The sequence below is a fragment of the Oncorhynchus masou genome, unplaced genomic scaffold (genome assembly GCF_036934945.1).
Source record: "Oncorhynchus masou masou isolate Uvic2021 unplaced genomic scaffold, UVic_Omas_1.1 unplaced_scaffold_1608, whole genome shotgun sequence".
NCBI lineage: Eukaryota > Metazoa > Chordata > Actinopteri > Salmoniformes > Salmonidae > Oncorhynchus > Oncorhynchus masou.
The window spans coordinates 115,001-127,500 of record NW_027006172.1 but is presented as its reverse complement, the minus strand read 5'-3'; the positions used below and the strand labels follow the sequence as shown (position 1 = coordinate 127,500).

Genomic DNA, 12,500 nt, shown 5'->3' with positions numbered 1-12,500 from the left:
AGTACGACCCTACCTCACACAGGAAGAGGCACATCCGTAGAGTACGACCCTACCTCACACAGGAAGCGGCGCAGGTCCTAATCCAGGCACTTGTCCTCTCCCGTCTGGACTACTGCAACTCACTGTTAGCTTGGCTCTCTGCTTGTGCCATCAAACCCCTGCAGCTTATCCAGAACTCTGCACCTGCCTGGTGTTCACAATTCCCATGTTCTCTCATGTCACCCCACTCCTCCTCACACTCCACTGGCTTCAAGTCGAAGCTCGTATCCACTACAAGACCATGGTGCTTATTTACGGAACAGCAAGAGAAACTGCCCCTCCCTACTTTCAGGCTACGCTCAAACCCTATACCACTTTCCGAGCACTCCATTCTGCCACCTCTGGTCTACTGGCTCTCACACCATTACGGGAGGGCAGCTCCCTCTCAGCCCAGTCCAAGCTCTTCTCTGTCCTGACATCCCAATGGTGGAACCATCTTCCCCCTGAAGCTAGGACAGCAGAGTCCCTCCCCATCTTCCCCCTGAAGCTAGGACAGCAGTCCCCCCCCCATCTTCCCCCTGAAGCTAGGACAGCAGAGTCCCTGTCCATCTTCTCCCTGAAGCTAAGACAGCAGAGTCTCTCCCCATCTTCTCCCTGAAGCTAGGACAGCAGAGTCCCTGTCCATCTTCTCCCTGAAGCTAGGACAGCAGAGTCTCTGCCCATCTTCTCCCTGAAGCTAGGACAGCCGAGTCCCTGTCCATCTTCTCCCTGAAGCTAGGACAGCAGAGTCCCTCCCCATCTTCCCCCTGAAGCTAGGACAGCAGTCCCTCCCCATCTTCCCCCTGAAGCTAGGACAGCAGAGTCCCTTCCCATCTTCCCCCTGAAGCTAGGACAGCAGAGTCCCTCCCCATCTTCTCCCTGAAGCTAGGACAGCAGAGTCCCTGTCCATCTTCCCCCTGAAGCTAAGACAGCAGTCCCTCCCCATCTTCCGAAAGCACCTGAAACCCTAACTCTTCACAGAGCATCATAAATCATGCTCCTCTAAAAAGCTCTGAATTTGCTGATAACTACTTTATTAAGACAACGTGTGCTTACTCTGCCTGTGATACGTAGTTGTCCCACCAGCTGTCTGAAGATCAATACACTAACTGTAAGTCTCTCTGCATAAGAGCGTCTACTAAATTACTAAAATGTCAAATGGAAATGAATGTGAGAGAAGAAGAAAGGTGAATGTTGATGTCTCCTCACCTCACTGGTCAAGCCCACAGCTCTGTGTATTTTAACCACGTGTCCCAGCAGGACCGGGTACTGCTGACCGACAACCCTCAGCGTGGGCAGGAATGGGACCATGGAGGCGGGGCTAGCCTGTGACACGTACACTAGTGCACCCAGTAGGGTCTCGTTCAGAGAGGCATCGCCTAGGTAACCAACCAGGGAGGGCACCAGGGGGCTCAGCACCTGGAAGGGGGAGAGAGGAGGAAGGGGGAGAGAGAAGGGAGAGAGGAGGGAGGGGGAGAGAGGAGGGGGAGAGGAGGGAGATAGGAGGTAGGGGGGAGAGAGGAGGGAGAGAGGGGGAGGGGGAGAGAGGAGGGAGGGGGATAGAGGAGGGAGAGAGGAGGGGTGGGGGGAGAGGAGGGAGGGGGAGAGAGGAGGAGGGAGAGAGGAGGGGGGGGAGAGATAGGAGGTAGGGGGGAGAGAGGAGGGAGAGAGGATGGAGGGGGAGAGAGGAGGGAGAGAGGAGGGAGAGAGGAGGGAGGGGGAGAGAGGAGGGAGAGAGGGGGAGGGGGAGAGAGGAGGGAGGGGGATAGAGGAGGGAGAGAGGAGGGAGGGGGGAGAGAGGGGGAGAAAGGAGAGAGGGAGAAAGGAGAGGAGGGGCAGATTAAACCAGAGACTAGCATTGAGTTGAAAGATGGAAAAGATTCTAAAAGGTTTCATGAGAATATGTAGTATTTCATTAGGTTCCCCAGTAGCCACAACCACAGCTGCAGCTACTCATTCTGGGGTCCACACAAAACATGTCATAATGCATAACATTAACAGACAGGTACAGAACTACATACATTTTAAATAAGAATTTACACTTTCATGTTCTTATGTGTTAGCAATGCATGAAATGCAATGCATGTTCTCCTAATAATGGCTACAGTGCAGTCCTGCATTTTGTTACAGTTCCGTACTGATACAGGAATCAGAGGATGAAGAGTAGGAAGAGGAGTAGAGAACATAAAGTTAAAAGAGGAGGAAGATGAGAAAGGGAACAGAAAGAGGAGGAAGATTAGTAGAGAACAGAAAGATGAGGAAGATGAGTAGAGAACAGAAAGAGGAGGAAGATGAGTAGAGAACAGAAAGAGGAGGAAGATGAGTAGAGAACGGAAAGAGGATGAAGATGAGTAGAGAACAGAAAGAGGAGGAAGATGAGTAGAGAACAGAAAGAGGAAGATGAGTAGAGAACGGAAAGAGGAGGAAGATGAGTAGAGAACAGAAAGAGGAGGAAGATGAGTAGAGAACAGAAAGAGGAGGAAGATGAGTAGAGAACAGAAAGATGAGGAAGATGAGTAGAGAACAGAAAGATGAGGAAGATGAGAAAGAGAACAGAAAGAGGAGGAAGATGAGTAGAGAACAGAAAGAGGAGGAAGATGAGTAGAGAACAGAAAGAGGAGGAAGATGAGTAGAGAACAGAAAGATGAGGAAGATGAGAAAGAGAACAGAAAGAGGAGGAAGATGAGTAGAGAACAGAAAGAGGAGGAAGATGAGTAGAGAACAAAGTTAAGATGAGGAAGATGAGTAGAGAACCGAAAGAGGAGGAAGATGAGTAGAGAACAGAAAGTTAAAGAAAGAGCAGAGTTGAGATGGAGAGAGAGAGAGAAAGAGCAGAGTTGAGATGGAGAGAGAGAGAAAGAGCAGAGTTAAGATGGAGAGAGAGAGAGAGAAAGAGCAGAGTTGAGATGGAGAGAGAGAGAGAGAGAAAGAGCAGAGATGGAGAGAGAGAGAGAGAGAGCAGAGTTGAGATGGAGAGAGAGAGAAAGAGCAGTTGAGATGGAGAGAGAGAGAAAGAGCAGTTGAGATGGAGAGAGAGAGAGAAAGAGCAGAGTTGAGATGGAGAGAGAGTGAGAAATAGCAGAGTTGAGATGGAGAGAGAGTGAGAAATAGCAGAGTTGAGATGGAGAGAGAGAGAGAAAGAGCAGAGTTGAGATGGAGAGAGAGAGAAAGAGCAGAGTTGAGATGGAGAGAGAGAGAGAAAGAGCAGAGTTGAGATGGAGACAGAGAGAGAAAGAGCAGAGTTGAGACGGAGAGAGAGAGAAATAGCAGAGTTGAGACGGAGAGAGAGAGAGAAAGAGCAGAGTTGAGATGGAGACAGAGAGAGAAAGAGCAGAGTTGAGATGGAGACAGAGAGAGAAAGAGCAGAGTTGAGATGGAGAGAGAGAGAGAAATAGCAGAGTTGAGATGGAGAGAGAGAGAGAAAGAGCAGAGTTGAGATGGAGACAGAGAGAGAAAGAGCAGAGTTGAGACGGAGAGAGAGAAAGAAATAGCAGAGTTGAGACGGAGAGAGAGAGAGAAAGAGCAGAGTTGAGATGGAGACAGAGAGAGAAAGAGCAGAGTTGAGATGGAGACAGAGAGAGAAAGAGCAGAGTTGAGATGGAGAGAGAGAGAGAAATAGCAGAGTTGAGACGGAGAGAGAGAGAGAAAGAGCAGAGTTGAGATGGAGACAGAGAGAAAGAGCAGAGTTGAGATGGAGAGAGAGAGAGAAAGAGCAGAGTTGAGATGGAGAGAGAGAAAGAGCAGAGTTGAGATGGAGAGAGAGAAAGAGCAGAGTTGAGACGGAGACAGAGAGAGAGCAGAGTTGAGACGGAGAGAGAGAGAGAAAGAGCAGAGTTGAGACGGAGAGAGAGAGAGAGAAAGAGCAGAGTTGAGACAGAGAGAGAGAGAGGCCTGGTGGTGACAGCAGTCCTAAGATCACTGAGATCTAAAACAGGACATCAGGCAAGACTGTTGAGAGGTCTGGGAGGAACACAGAAGAAAGAAGGGATCTGAGGGGAATTGAAAAGGAAGAGGGAACAGAGAAGAGGGGTGAAGCCTGAATATCATTACGTTCGCATGGAGACCTTAACCATCAAAGACATGGACACATACGGATACACACAGTGACGATGCGTCACGAGAGGCAGGTTGAGCGGAGCCCCACCAATACCCAGCATGCAATTCTGGTATTTCATGTCACAACAACATATTGTATCAGTTAACAAACAATTTTTTTTACATTTTTTTTATTGTTTGATCTAAAAAGCGTATGTGGTCGTATATCCATTGTTTTGGGACATTTCCGTTGAGTAAGTGATTGAGTAAGCCAGCCTCGCTCTGTGTTTTCTGTTGAGGAGGGGCAGACAGAGAAAGTACAGTGAGTGGGCGTCGTCCATCTTCTCTGGTTGCGCATGATTGGCACATGGTACTGTCGCTCATGGGGACACGATGTCAGCACAGCACCTGCTGGGAGAGATAGCCAGCAAAAGCCCCTCTTCGGTGCTCTCAGATAAATCAACGTCTTGCGCCCATGTAACTTGAATTGGACTGATGTGTCAACTTCGTAGCTAGCTAGTTATTTCCCAGGCACTGTGACCACATCTTCAAGCTAGGTAGATTAGCTAGCTGAAACATGTCAACTAGCTTAGCTATATGTCGACGAGCTAAGCTATATCCTGGCACTGTTACCACGTCTTCAAGCTAGGTAGATTAGCTAGCTGAAACATGTCAACTAGCTTAGCTATATGTCGACTAGCTTAGCTATATCGTGGCACTGTGACCACGTCTTCAAGCTAGGTAGATTAGCTAGATGAAACATGTCGACTAGCTTAGCTATATCCTGGCACTGTTACCACGTCTTCAAGCTAGGTAGATTAGCTAGCTGAAACACGTCGACGAGCTTAGCTATATGTCGACTAGCTTAGCTATATCCTGGCACTGTTACCACGTCTTCAAGCTACGTAGATTAGCTAGCTGAAACACGTCGACTAGCTTAGCTATATGTCGACTAGCTTAGCTTTTTCCTGGCAAATCCTTTTCCAACGTAGCATTATTAAGGAAATGGAGACGTAAAATGTCTCGGTGCTCATTAGCCATCTAAACTTTAAAACATAGCAAGCTGGAAAAGAGGATTCACGTCAAATGGTTGGTTGGTGGATCACGGAGCAGTGGCTAACATCTGCTTTGAGGTCGGCTAGCTAATATTGTTGATGTTTGATGGCAGACTGTAATACACATGGAACAACATGTAGAAGAAGGGTTAGTTATAAATATATCGTATTTGATGGAAGCGCAACTGTGAGTTTACCCCATCAATATTTTCAACTTAAAATCGCAACGGGACACACACACACACACACACACACACACACACACACACACACACACACACACACACACACACACACAGTGCACGCACACACACACACACACACACACACACACACACACACACACACACACACACACACGTGCTGCTGCTCCAGTTTCAACTGTTCTGCCTTGTTATTATTCGACCATGCTGGTCATTTATGAACATTTGAACATCTTGGCCATGTTCTGTTATAATCTCCACCCGGCACAGCCGGAAGAGGACTGGCCACCCCACATATGCTCTCTCTAATTCTCTTTCTTTCTCTCTCTCGGAGGACCTGAGCCCTAGGACCATGCCCCAGGACTACCGGACATGATGACTCCTTGCTGTCCCCAGTCCACCTGGCCGTGCTGCTGCTCCAGTTTCAACTGTTCTGCCTTATTATTATTCGACCATGCTGGTCATTTATGAACATTTGAACATCTTGGCCATGTTCTGTTATAATCTCTACCCGGCACAGCCAGAAGAGGACTGGCCACCCCACATAGCCTGGTTCCTCTCTAGGTTTCTTCCTAGGTTTTGGCCTTTCTAGGGAGTTTTTCCTAACCACCGTGCTTCTACACCTGCATTGCTTGCTGTTTGGTGTTTTAGGCTGGGTTTCTGTACAGCACTTTGAGATATCAGCTGATGTACGAAGGGCTATATAAATAAATTTGATTTGATTTGATTTGACACACACACACACACACACACACACACACACACACACACACACACACACACACACACACACACACACACACACACACACACACACACACACACACACACACACACACACACACACACACACACAGACACAGTACACGCACACACCCATCTTTGAAGAGTTAGAGTTATGACCCTTCCACCAGCTCTGTCGCTCTGACCGACCCCTGACTGACCCCTGGCTGACCCCTGTCTTACCTGGTCGGTGAGAAACATGATGTCTTTTAGTCAGGGGGTGATCTCTGGGGTGATGAACAGCTGTGAGACTCACTGGGTAAATTCAATCCACTTTACTACCACCTCATTCCCTGTCCTGGCCAGACCACCATCACCCTAATACCACCATCACCACAATACCACCATCACCCCAATACCACCATCACCCCAATACCACCATCACCCCAATACCACCATCACCCCAATACCACCATCACCCCAATACCACCATCACCCCAATACCACCATCACCCCAATACCACCATCACCCTAATACCACCATCACCCCAATACCACCATCACCCCAATACCACCATCACCCCAATACCACGACCATCACCCCAATACTACCATCACCCCAATACCACCATCACTACAATAACACCATCACCCCAATACCACCATCAACTAATACCACCATCACCCCAATACCACCATCACCCTATACCACCATCACCCCAATACTACCATCACCCCAATACCACCATCACTACAATAACACCATCACCCTATACCACCATCAACTAATACCACCATCACCCCAATACTACCATCACCACAATACCACCATCACCCCAATAACACCATCACCCCAATACCACCATCAACTAATACCACCATCACCCCAATACTACCATCACCACAATACCACCATCACCCCAATACCACCATCACCCCAATACCACCATCACCCCAATACCACCATCACCCCCATACCACCATCACCCCAATACCACCATCACGCCAATACCACCATCACCCCAATACCACCATTAACCTAATACCACCATCACCCCAATACAACCATCACTCCAATACCACCATCACCCCAATACCACCATCACCTCAATACTACCATCACCCCAATACCACCATCACCCCAATACCACCATCACCCCAATACCACCATCACCCCAATACCACCATCACCCCAATAACACCATCACCACAATACCACCGTCACCCCAATACCACCATCACCCCAATACCACCACCACCACCCCAATACCACCATCACCCCAATACTACCATCACCCCAATACCACCATCACCCCAATAACACCATCACCCCAATACCACCATCACCCCAATACCACCATCAACCCAATACCCCCTCACCCAGATTTCACTCCAACATTCCAATATGGCTGCCACAATACCATTAATATATACATGTTTTAAATGAGAGACATCTTTCAGATGAGTTTACTGTTCTTATTTCTGTGTACTTCAACTATGTTTAGGAATCCAATGCCCTAATTATACTCACCTGGGTCTGGATGCAGAAAAGGCTTCAGACTGCTTGGAAAGACAACACCAAGTACTCCAAGTCGCCTCTTTGTGGACCAATGGGGCGACTGGAAGAGAATCCAACCCCTGGCCTCTGACCCCCTTTCCCTACAACCTGCCCCCACTGTGGTACAACATGCCCCCACTGTGGTACAACATGCCCCCACTGTGGTACAACATGCCCCCACTGTGGTACAACATGCCCCCACTGTGGTACAACATGCCCCCACTGTGGTACAACCTGCCCCCACTGTGGTACAACATGCCCCCACTGTGGTACAACCTGCCCCCACTGTGGTACAACATGCCCCCACTGTGGTACAACATGCCCCCATGTACTCTCCATTACTCTCTCCTTAGTCTTCAGTACTCTCCATTACTCTCTCCTTAGTCTTCAGTACTCTCCATTACTCTCTCCTTAGTCTTCAGTACTCTCCATTACTCTCTCCTTAGTCTTCTGTACTCTCCATTACTCTCTCCTTAGTCTTCAGTACTCTCCATTACTCTCTCCTTAGTCTTCAGTACTCATCATTACTCTCCTGTAGTGTCCATTACTCTCCCTTAGTCTCCCCTTAGTGTCCATTACTATCCCTTAGTGTCCATTACTCTCCATTACTCCCCTTAGTGTCCATTACTCTCCCTTAGTGTCCATTACTCTCCCTGAGTCTCCATTACTCTCCCTTAGTGTCCATTACTCTCCCTTAGTCTCCATTACTCTCCATTACTCTCCGTTAGTGTCCATTACTATCCCTTAGTGTCCATTACTCTCCATTACTCCCCTTAGTGTCCATTACTCTCCCTTAGTGTCCATTACTCTCCCTGAGTCTCCATTACTCTCCCTTAGTGTCCATTACTATCCCTTAGTGTCCATTACTCTCCATTACTCCCCTTAGTGTCCATTACTCTCCCTTAGTGTCCATTACTCTCCCTGAGTCTCCCATCACTCTCCCTTAGTGTCCATTACTATCCCTTAGTGTCCATTACTCTCCATTACTCCCCTTAGTGTCCATTACTCTCCCTTAGTGTCCATTACTCTCCCTGAGTCTCCATCATCTCTCCCTTAGTGTCCATTACTCTCCCTTAGTGTCCATTACTCTCCCTGAGTCTCCATCACTCTCCCTTAGTCTCCATTACTCTCCCTGAGTCTCCATCACTCTCCCTTAGTCTCCATTACTCTCCCTTAGTGTCCATTACTCTCCCTTAGTGTCCATTACTCTCCCTGAGTCTCCATCACTCTCCCTTAGTGTCCATTACTCTCCCTGAGTCTCCATCACTCTCCCTTAGTGTCCATTACTCTCCCTGAGTCTCCATCACTCTCCCTTAGTGTCCATTACTCTCCCTGAGTCTCCATCACTCTCCCTTAGTGTCCATTACTCTCCCTGAGTCTCCATCACTCTCCCTTAGTGTCCATTACTCTCCCTGAGTCTCCATCACTCTCCCTTAGTGTCCATTACTCTCCCTGAGTCTCCATCACTCTCCCTTAGTGTCCATTACTCTCCATTACTCTCTCTGGAGTGCAGTACAGTATTAATTCACCCATGTATGAATTCTGGACTCATGACTAATGTGTCCTCTGAATGCGCTCCATTCCTCCAGCATCAGATGCCATTTTGCCAGGGGTTTGTTACGGGCAAGTCACTCACACACACGCTCATATAAATGACACACACACACACAGGCACGCACTGAGCAATCGCACACATACCTGTGGCTGTTGCTCGGCGACCATCTGGATCAGCCTCAGCAGGTGTTGTTGCTCCGGTGACTCGAGCTGTGACATCATGGCCGTCAGGTTGCCTAGGTGATGATGGATGGCATGGGGCAGTTTGGGGTAGACGGACGGCAACACGCGTAGGAGCATGTGGTTACCTAGACGACACGGCAAGAGACAGGGTCCAGGTAAAACTATATTTGTGTCAACAGATTCAAGGTCTCACGGATTCAAGGTCTCATAGATTCAAGGTCTCACAGATTCAAGGTCTCACATATTCAAGGTCTCATAGATTCAAGGTCTCACATATTCAAGGTCTCATAGATTCAAGGTCTCACAGATTCAAGGTCTCATAGATTCAAGGTCTCACAGATTCAAGGTCTCATAGATTCAAGGTCTCACAGATTCAAGGTCTCATAGATTCAAGGTCTCACAGATTCAAGGTCTCATAGATTCAAGGTCTCACAGATTCAAGGTCTCACATATTCAAGGTCTCACAGATATTCCTTCTCTGTCGTTCATCCTTCAGGAAGAATGTAAAATGTTGCTGTATAAATGGAAGAAAATAGACATGTGTACCAGAAACATTCAATATTTCCCAAGAGACATATCTAATATCTCACGCATCTGAACAACGACTTTGTCTTCAAGTACTAGCTTTATTCCTTATGACATTACATGAACACAAACAATGACTTTTTTGTTAAATTCGTAGCTTTTTCAATAAAGTCGTTTTGGATTGATTTATGTCCCCACAGTAAAAGGCTGGATTTAATAGAATGAGTGAACCTGTGGGGTAAACCTGGTCATGATTTACTCTATCGGGGGCAAAACTATGTGACGTTCCTACAGAATGACTGTGTCCTCCTAATCAAAGGCCTATGTTGTTGTTGATGTTCTTGTTGTTGTTGATGGTGTTTGTGTTCTTTTCCTTTGTTTTCGGGTTTAATCAATGTAATTATTTCATTTTATTTTAAATGTCAAACCACATCATCTGCAGGACATATGGCATTGGTGAGACCAAGAGAGAAAAAGAGAGAGACAACGAGAAAGAAAGAAAGACAGAAAGAAAGACAGAAAGACAGAAAGAAAGAAAGAAAGAAAGAAAGAAAGAAAGAGGGGGTAGAGAACAATAGAGAGAAAGAGAGTGAGAGAAAGAGAGAGTGAGAGAGAGAGAGGGAGAGAGAGAGAGAGAGAGAGAGAGAGTGAGAGAGTGAGAGAGAGAGTGAGAGAGAGAGAGTGAGAGTGTGAGAGAGTGAGAGAGTGAGAGAGAGTGAGAGAAAGAGAGAGTGAGAGAGAGTGAGAGAGAGAGAGAGTGAGAGAGTGAGAGAGAGTGAGAGAGTGAGATAGAGTGAGAGAGATAGAGTGAGAGAGAGTGAGAGAGTGAGAGAGAGAGTGAGAGAGTGAGAGAGAAAGAGAGAGTGAGAGAGAGTGTGAGAGTGTGAGAGAGAGTGAGAGAGTGAGAGAGAGAGAGAGAAAGAGAGAGTGAGAGAGGGTGAGAGAGAGAGAGAGAGATAGAGTGAGAGAGTGAGAGAGAGAGTGAGAGAGTGAGAGAGATAGAATGAGAGAGTGAGAGAGAGTGAGAGAGTGAGAGAGAGCGAGAGAGAAAGAGAGAGAGTGAGAGAGTGAGAGAGAGAGTGAGAGAGAGTGAGAGAGAGAATTCAGAATGTAGAATTCCGCAAAAATATCCTCAGAGTACAACGTAGAACACCAAATTATACATGCAAAGCAGAATTAGGCCGATACCCACTAATTATCAAAATCCAGAAAAGAGCCATTAAATTTTACAACCACCTAAAAGGAAGCGATTCCCAAACCTTCCATAACAAAGTTATCACCTACAGAGAGATGAACCTGGAGAAGAGTCCCCTAAGTAAGCTCGTCCTGGGGCTCTGTTCACAAACACAAACACACCCCACAGAGCACCAGGACAGCAGCACAATTAGACCCAACCAAATCATGAGAAAACAAAAAGATAATTACTTGACACATTGTAAAGAATTAACAAAAAAACTGAGCGAACTAGAATGCTATTTGGCCCTAAACAGAGAGTACACAGTGGCAGAATACCTGACCACTGTGACTGACCCAAACTTAAGGAAAGCTTTGACTATGTACAGACTCAGTGAGCATAGCCTTGCTATTGAGAAAGGCCGCCGTGGGCAGACCTGGCTCTCAAGAGAAGACAGGCTATGTGCTCACTGCCCACAAAATGAGGTGGAAACTGAGCTGCACTTCCGAACCTCCTGCCAAATGTATGACCATATTAGAGAGACATATTTCCCTCAGATTACACAGATCCACAAAGAATTTGAAAACAAATCCTATTTTGATAAACTCCCATATCTACTGGGTGAAATTCCAGAGTGTGGCATCACAGCAGCAAGATTTGTGACCTGTTGCCACGAGAAAAGGGCAACTAGTGAAGAACAAACACCGTCCTTTAACCATTTGTACATTGTTAAAACACTGTGTATATATGTATATATATATATATATATATATATATATATATATATATATATATATATATATATATATATATGACATTTGTAATGTCTTTATTGTTTTGAAACTTCTGTATGTGTAATGTTTACTGTTAATTTTTATAGTTTATTTCACTTTTGTATATTATATACCTCACTTGCTTTGGCAATGTTAACACGTTTCCCATGCCAATAAAGCCCTTGAATTTAATTTAATTTAATTTAATTGAGAAAGAGAGAAAGAAAGAGAGAGAGACAGAGAGAGAGCGAGAGAGAGAGAGAGAGGGGGAGAGGGAGATCGAGAGAGAGAGATAGACGAAGAGAGAGAGAGAGAGAGAGAGAGAGCGAGAGAGAGAGAGAGAGGGGGAGAGGGAGATCGAGAGAGAGAGAAAGAGAGAGAAAGGGAGAAACAGAGAGCGAGAGAGAGAGAGAAAGAGAGAGAGAGACAGAGGGGAGAAGTGAGGAGGTGTGTACAGTTAGGAGGTGTGTACAGTTTATCAGGGTTAGAAGTAGAGAACAACAGAGACAGATGGTAACTTTGTCCTATCATCTATTATAGTTTAGAACTGTTGTGCTTTGGCAAAAATCAACATGTACTTCTTGCCTATAAAAATGTTATGAATTGGATTGAATTGATTACAAGGAGTCCAAAATAGAGTGTCAGACTGAGAGAACAACAGAGGAGACAAAGAGACAGAGACAAAGAGAGGCCTCCAGT

General features: G+C 46.5%; 1 protein-coding gene across 1 annotated transcript in view; it reads right to left on the bottom strand.

Moving 5' to 3' along the window:
- Positions 1–1,164: 1,164 nt before the first annotated feature.
- The window catches only part of LOC135531502 (ventricular zone-expressed PH domain-containing protein-like), a 113,529-nt gene continuing 102,193 nt past the window's right edge, over positions 1,165–12,500 (bottom strand). The window contains exons 4-5 of the mRNA XM_064959531.1: positions 9,291–9,454; positions 1,165–1,437 (exon numbers count right to left, since the gene is read on the bottom strand). Coding sequence (XP_064815603.1) covers positions 1,165–1,437; positions 9,291–9,454 — 437 coding nt within the window. The remainder of the gene's footprint in view (positions 1,438–9,290; positions 9,455–12,500) is intronic.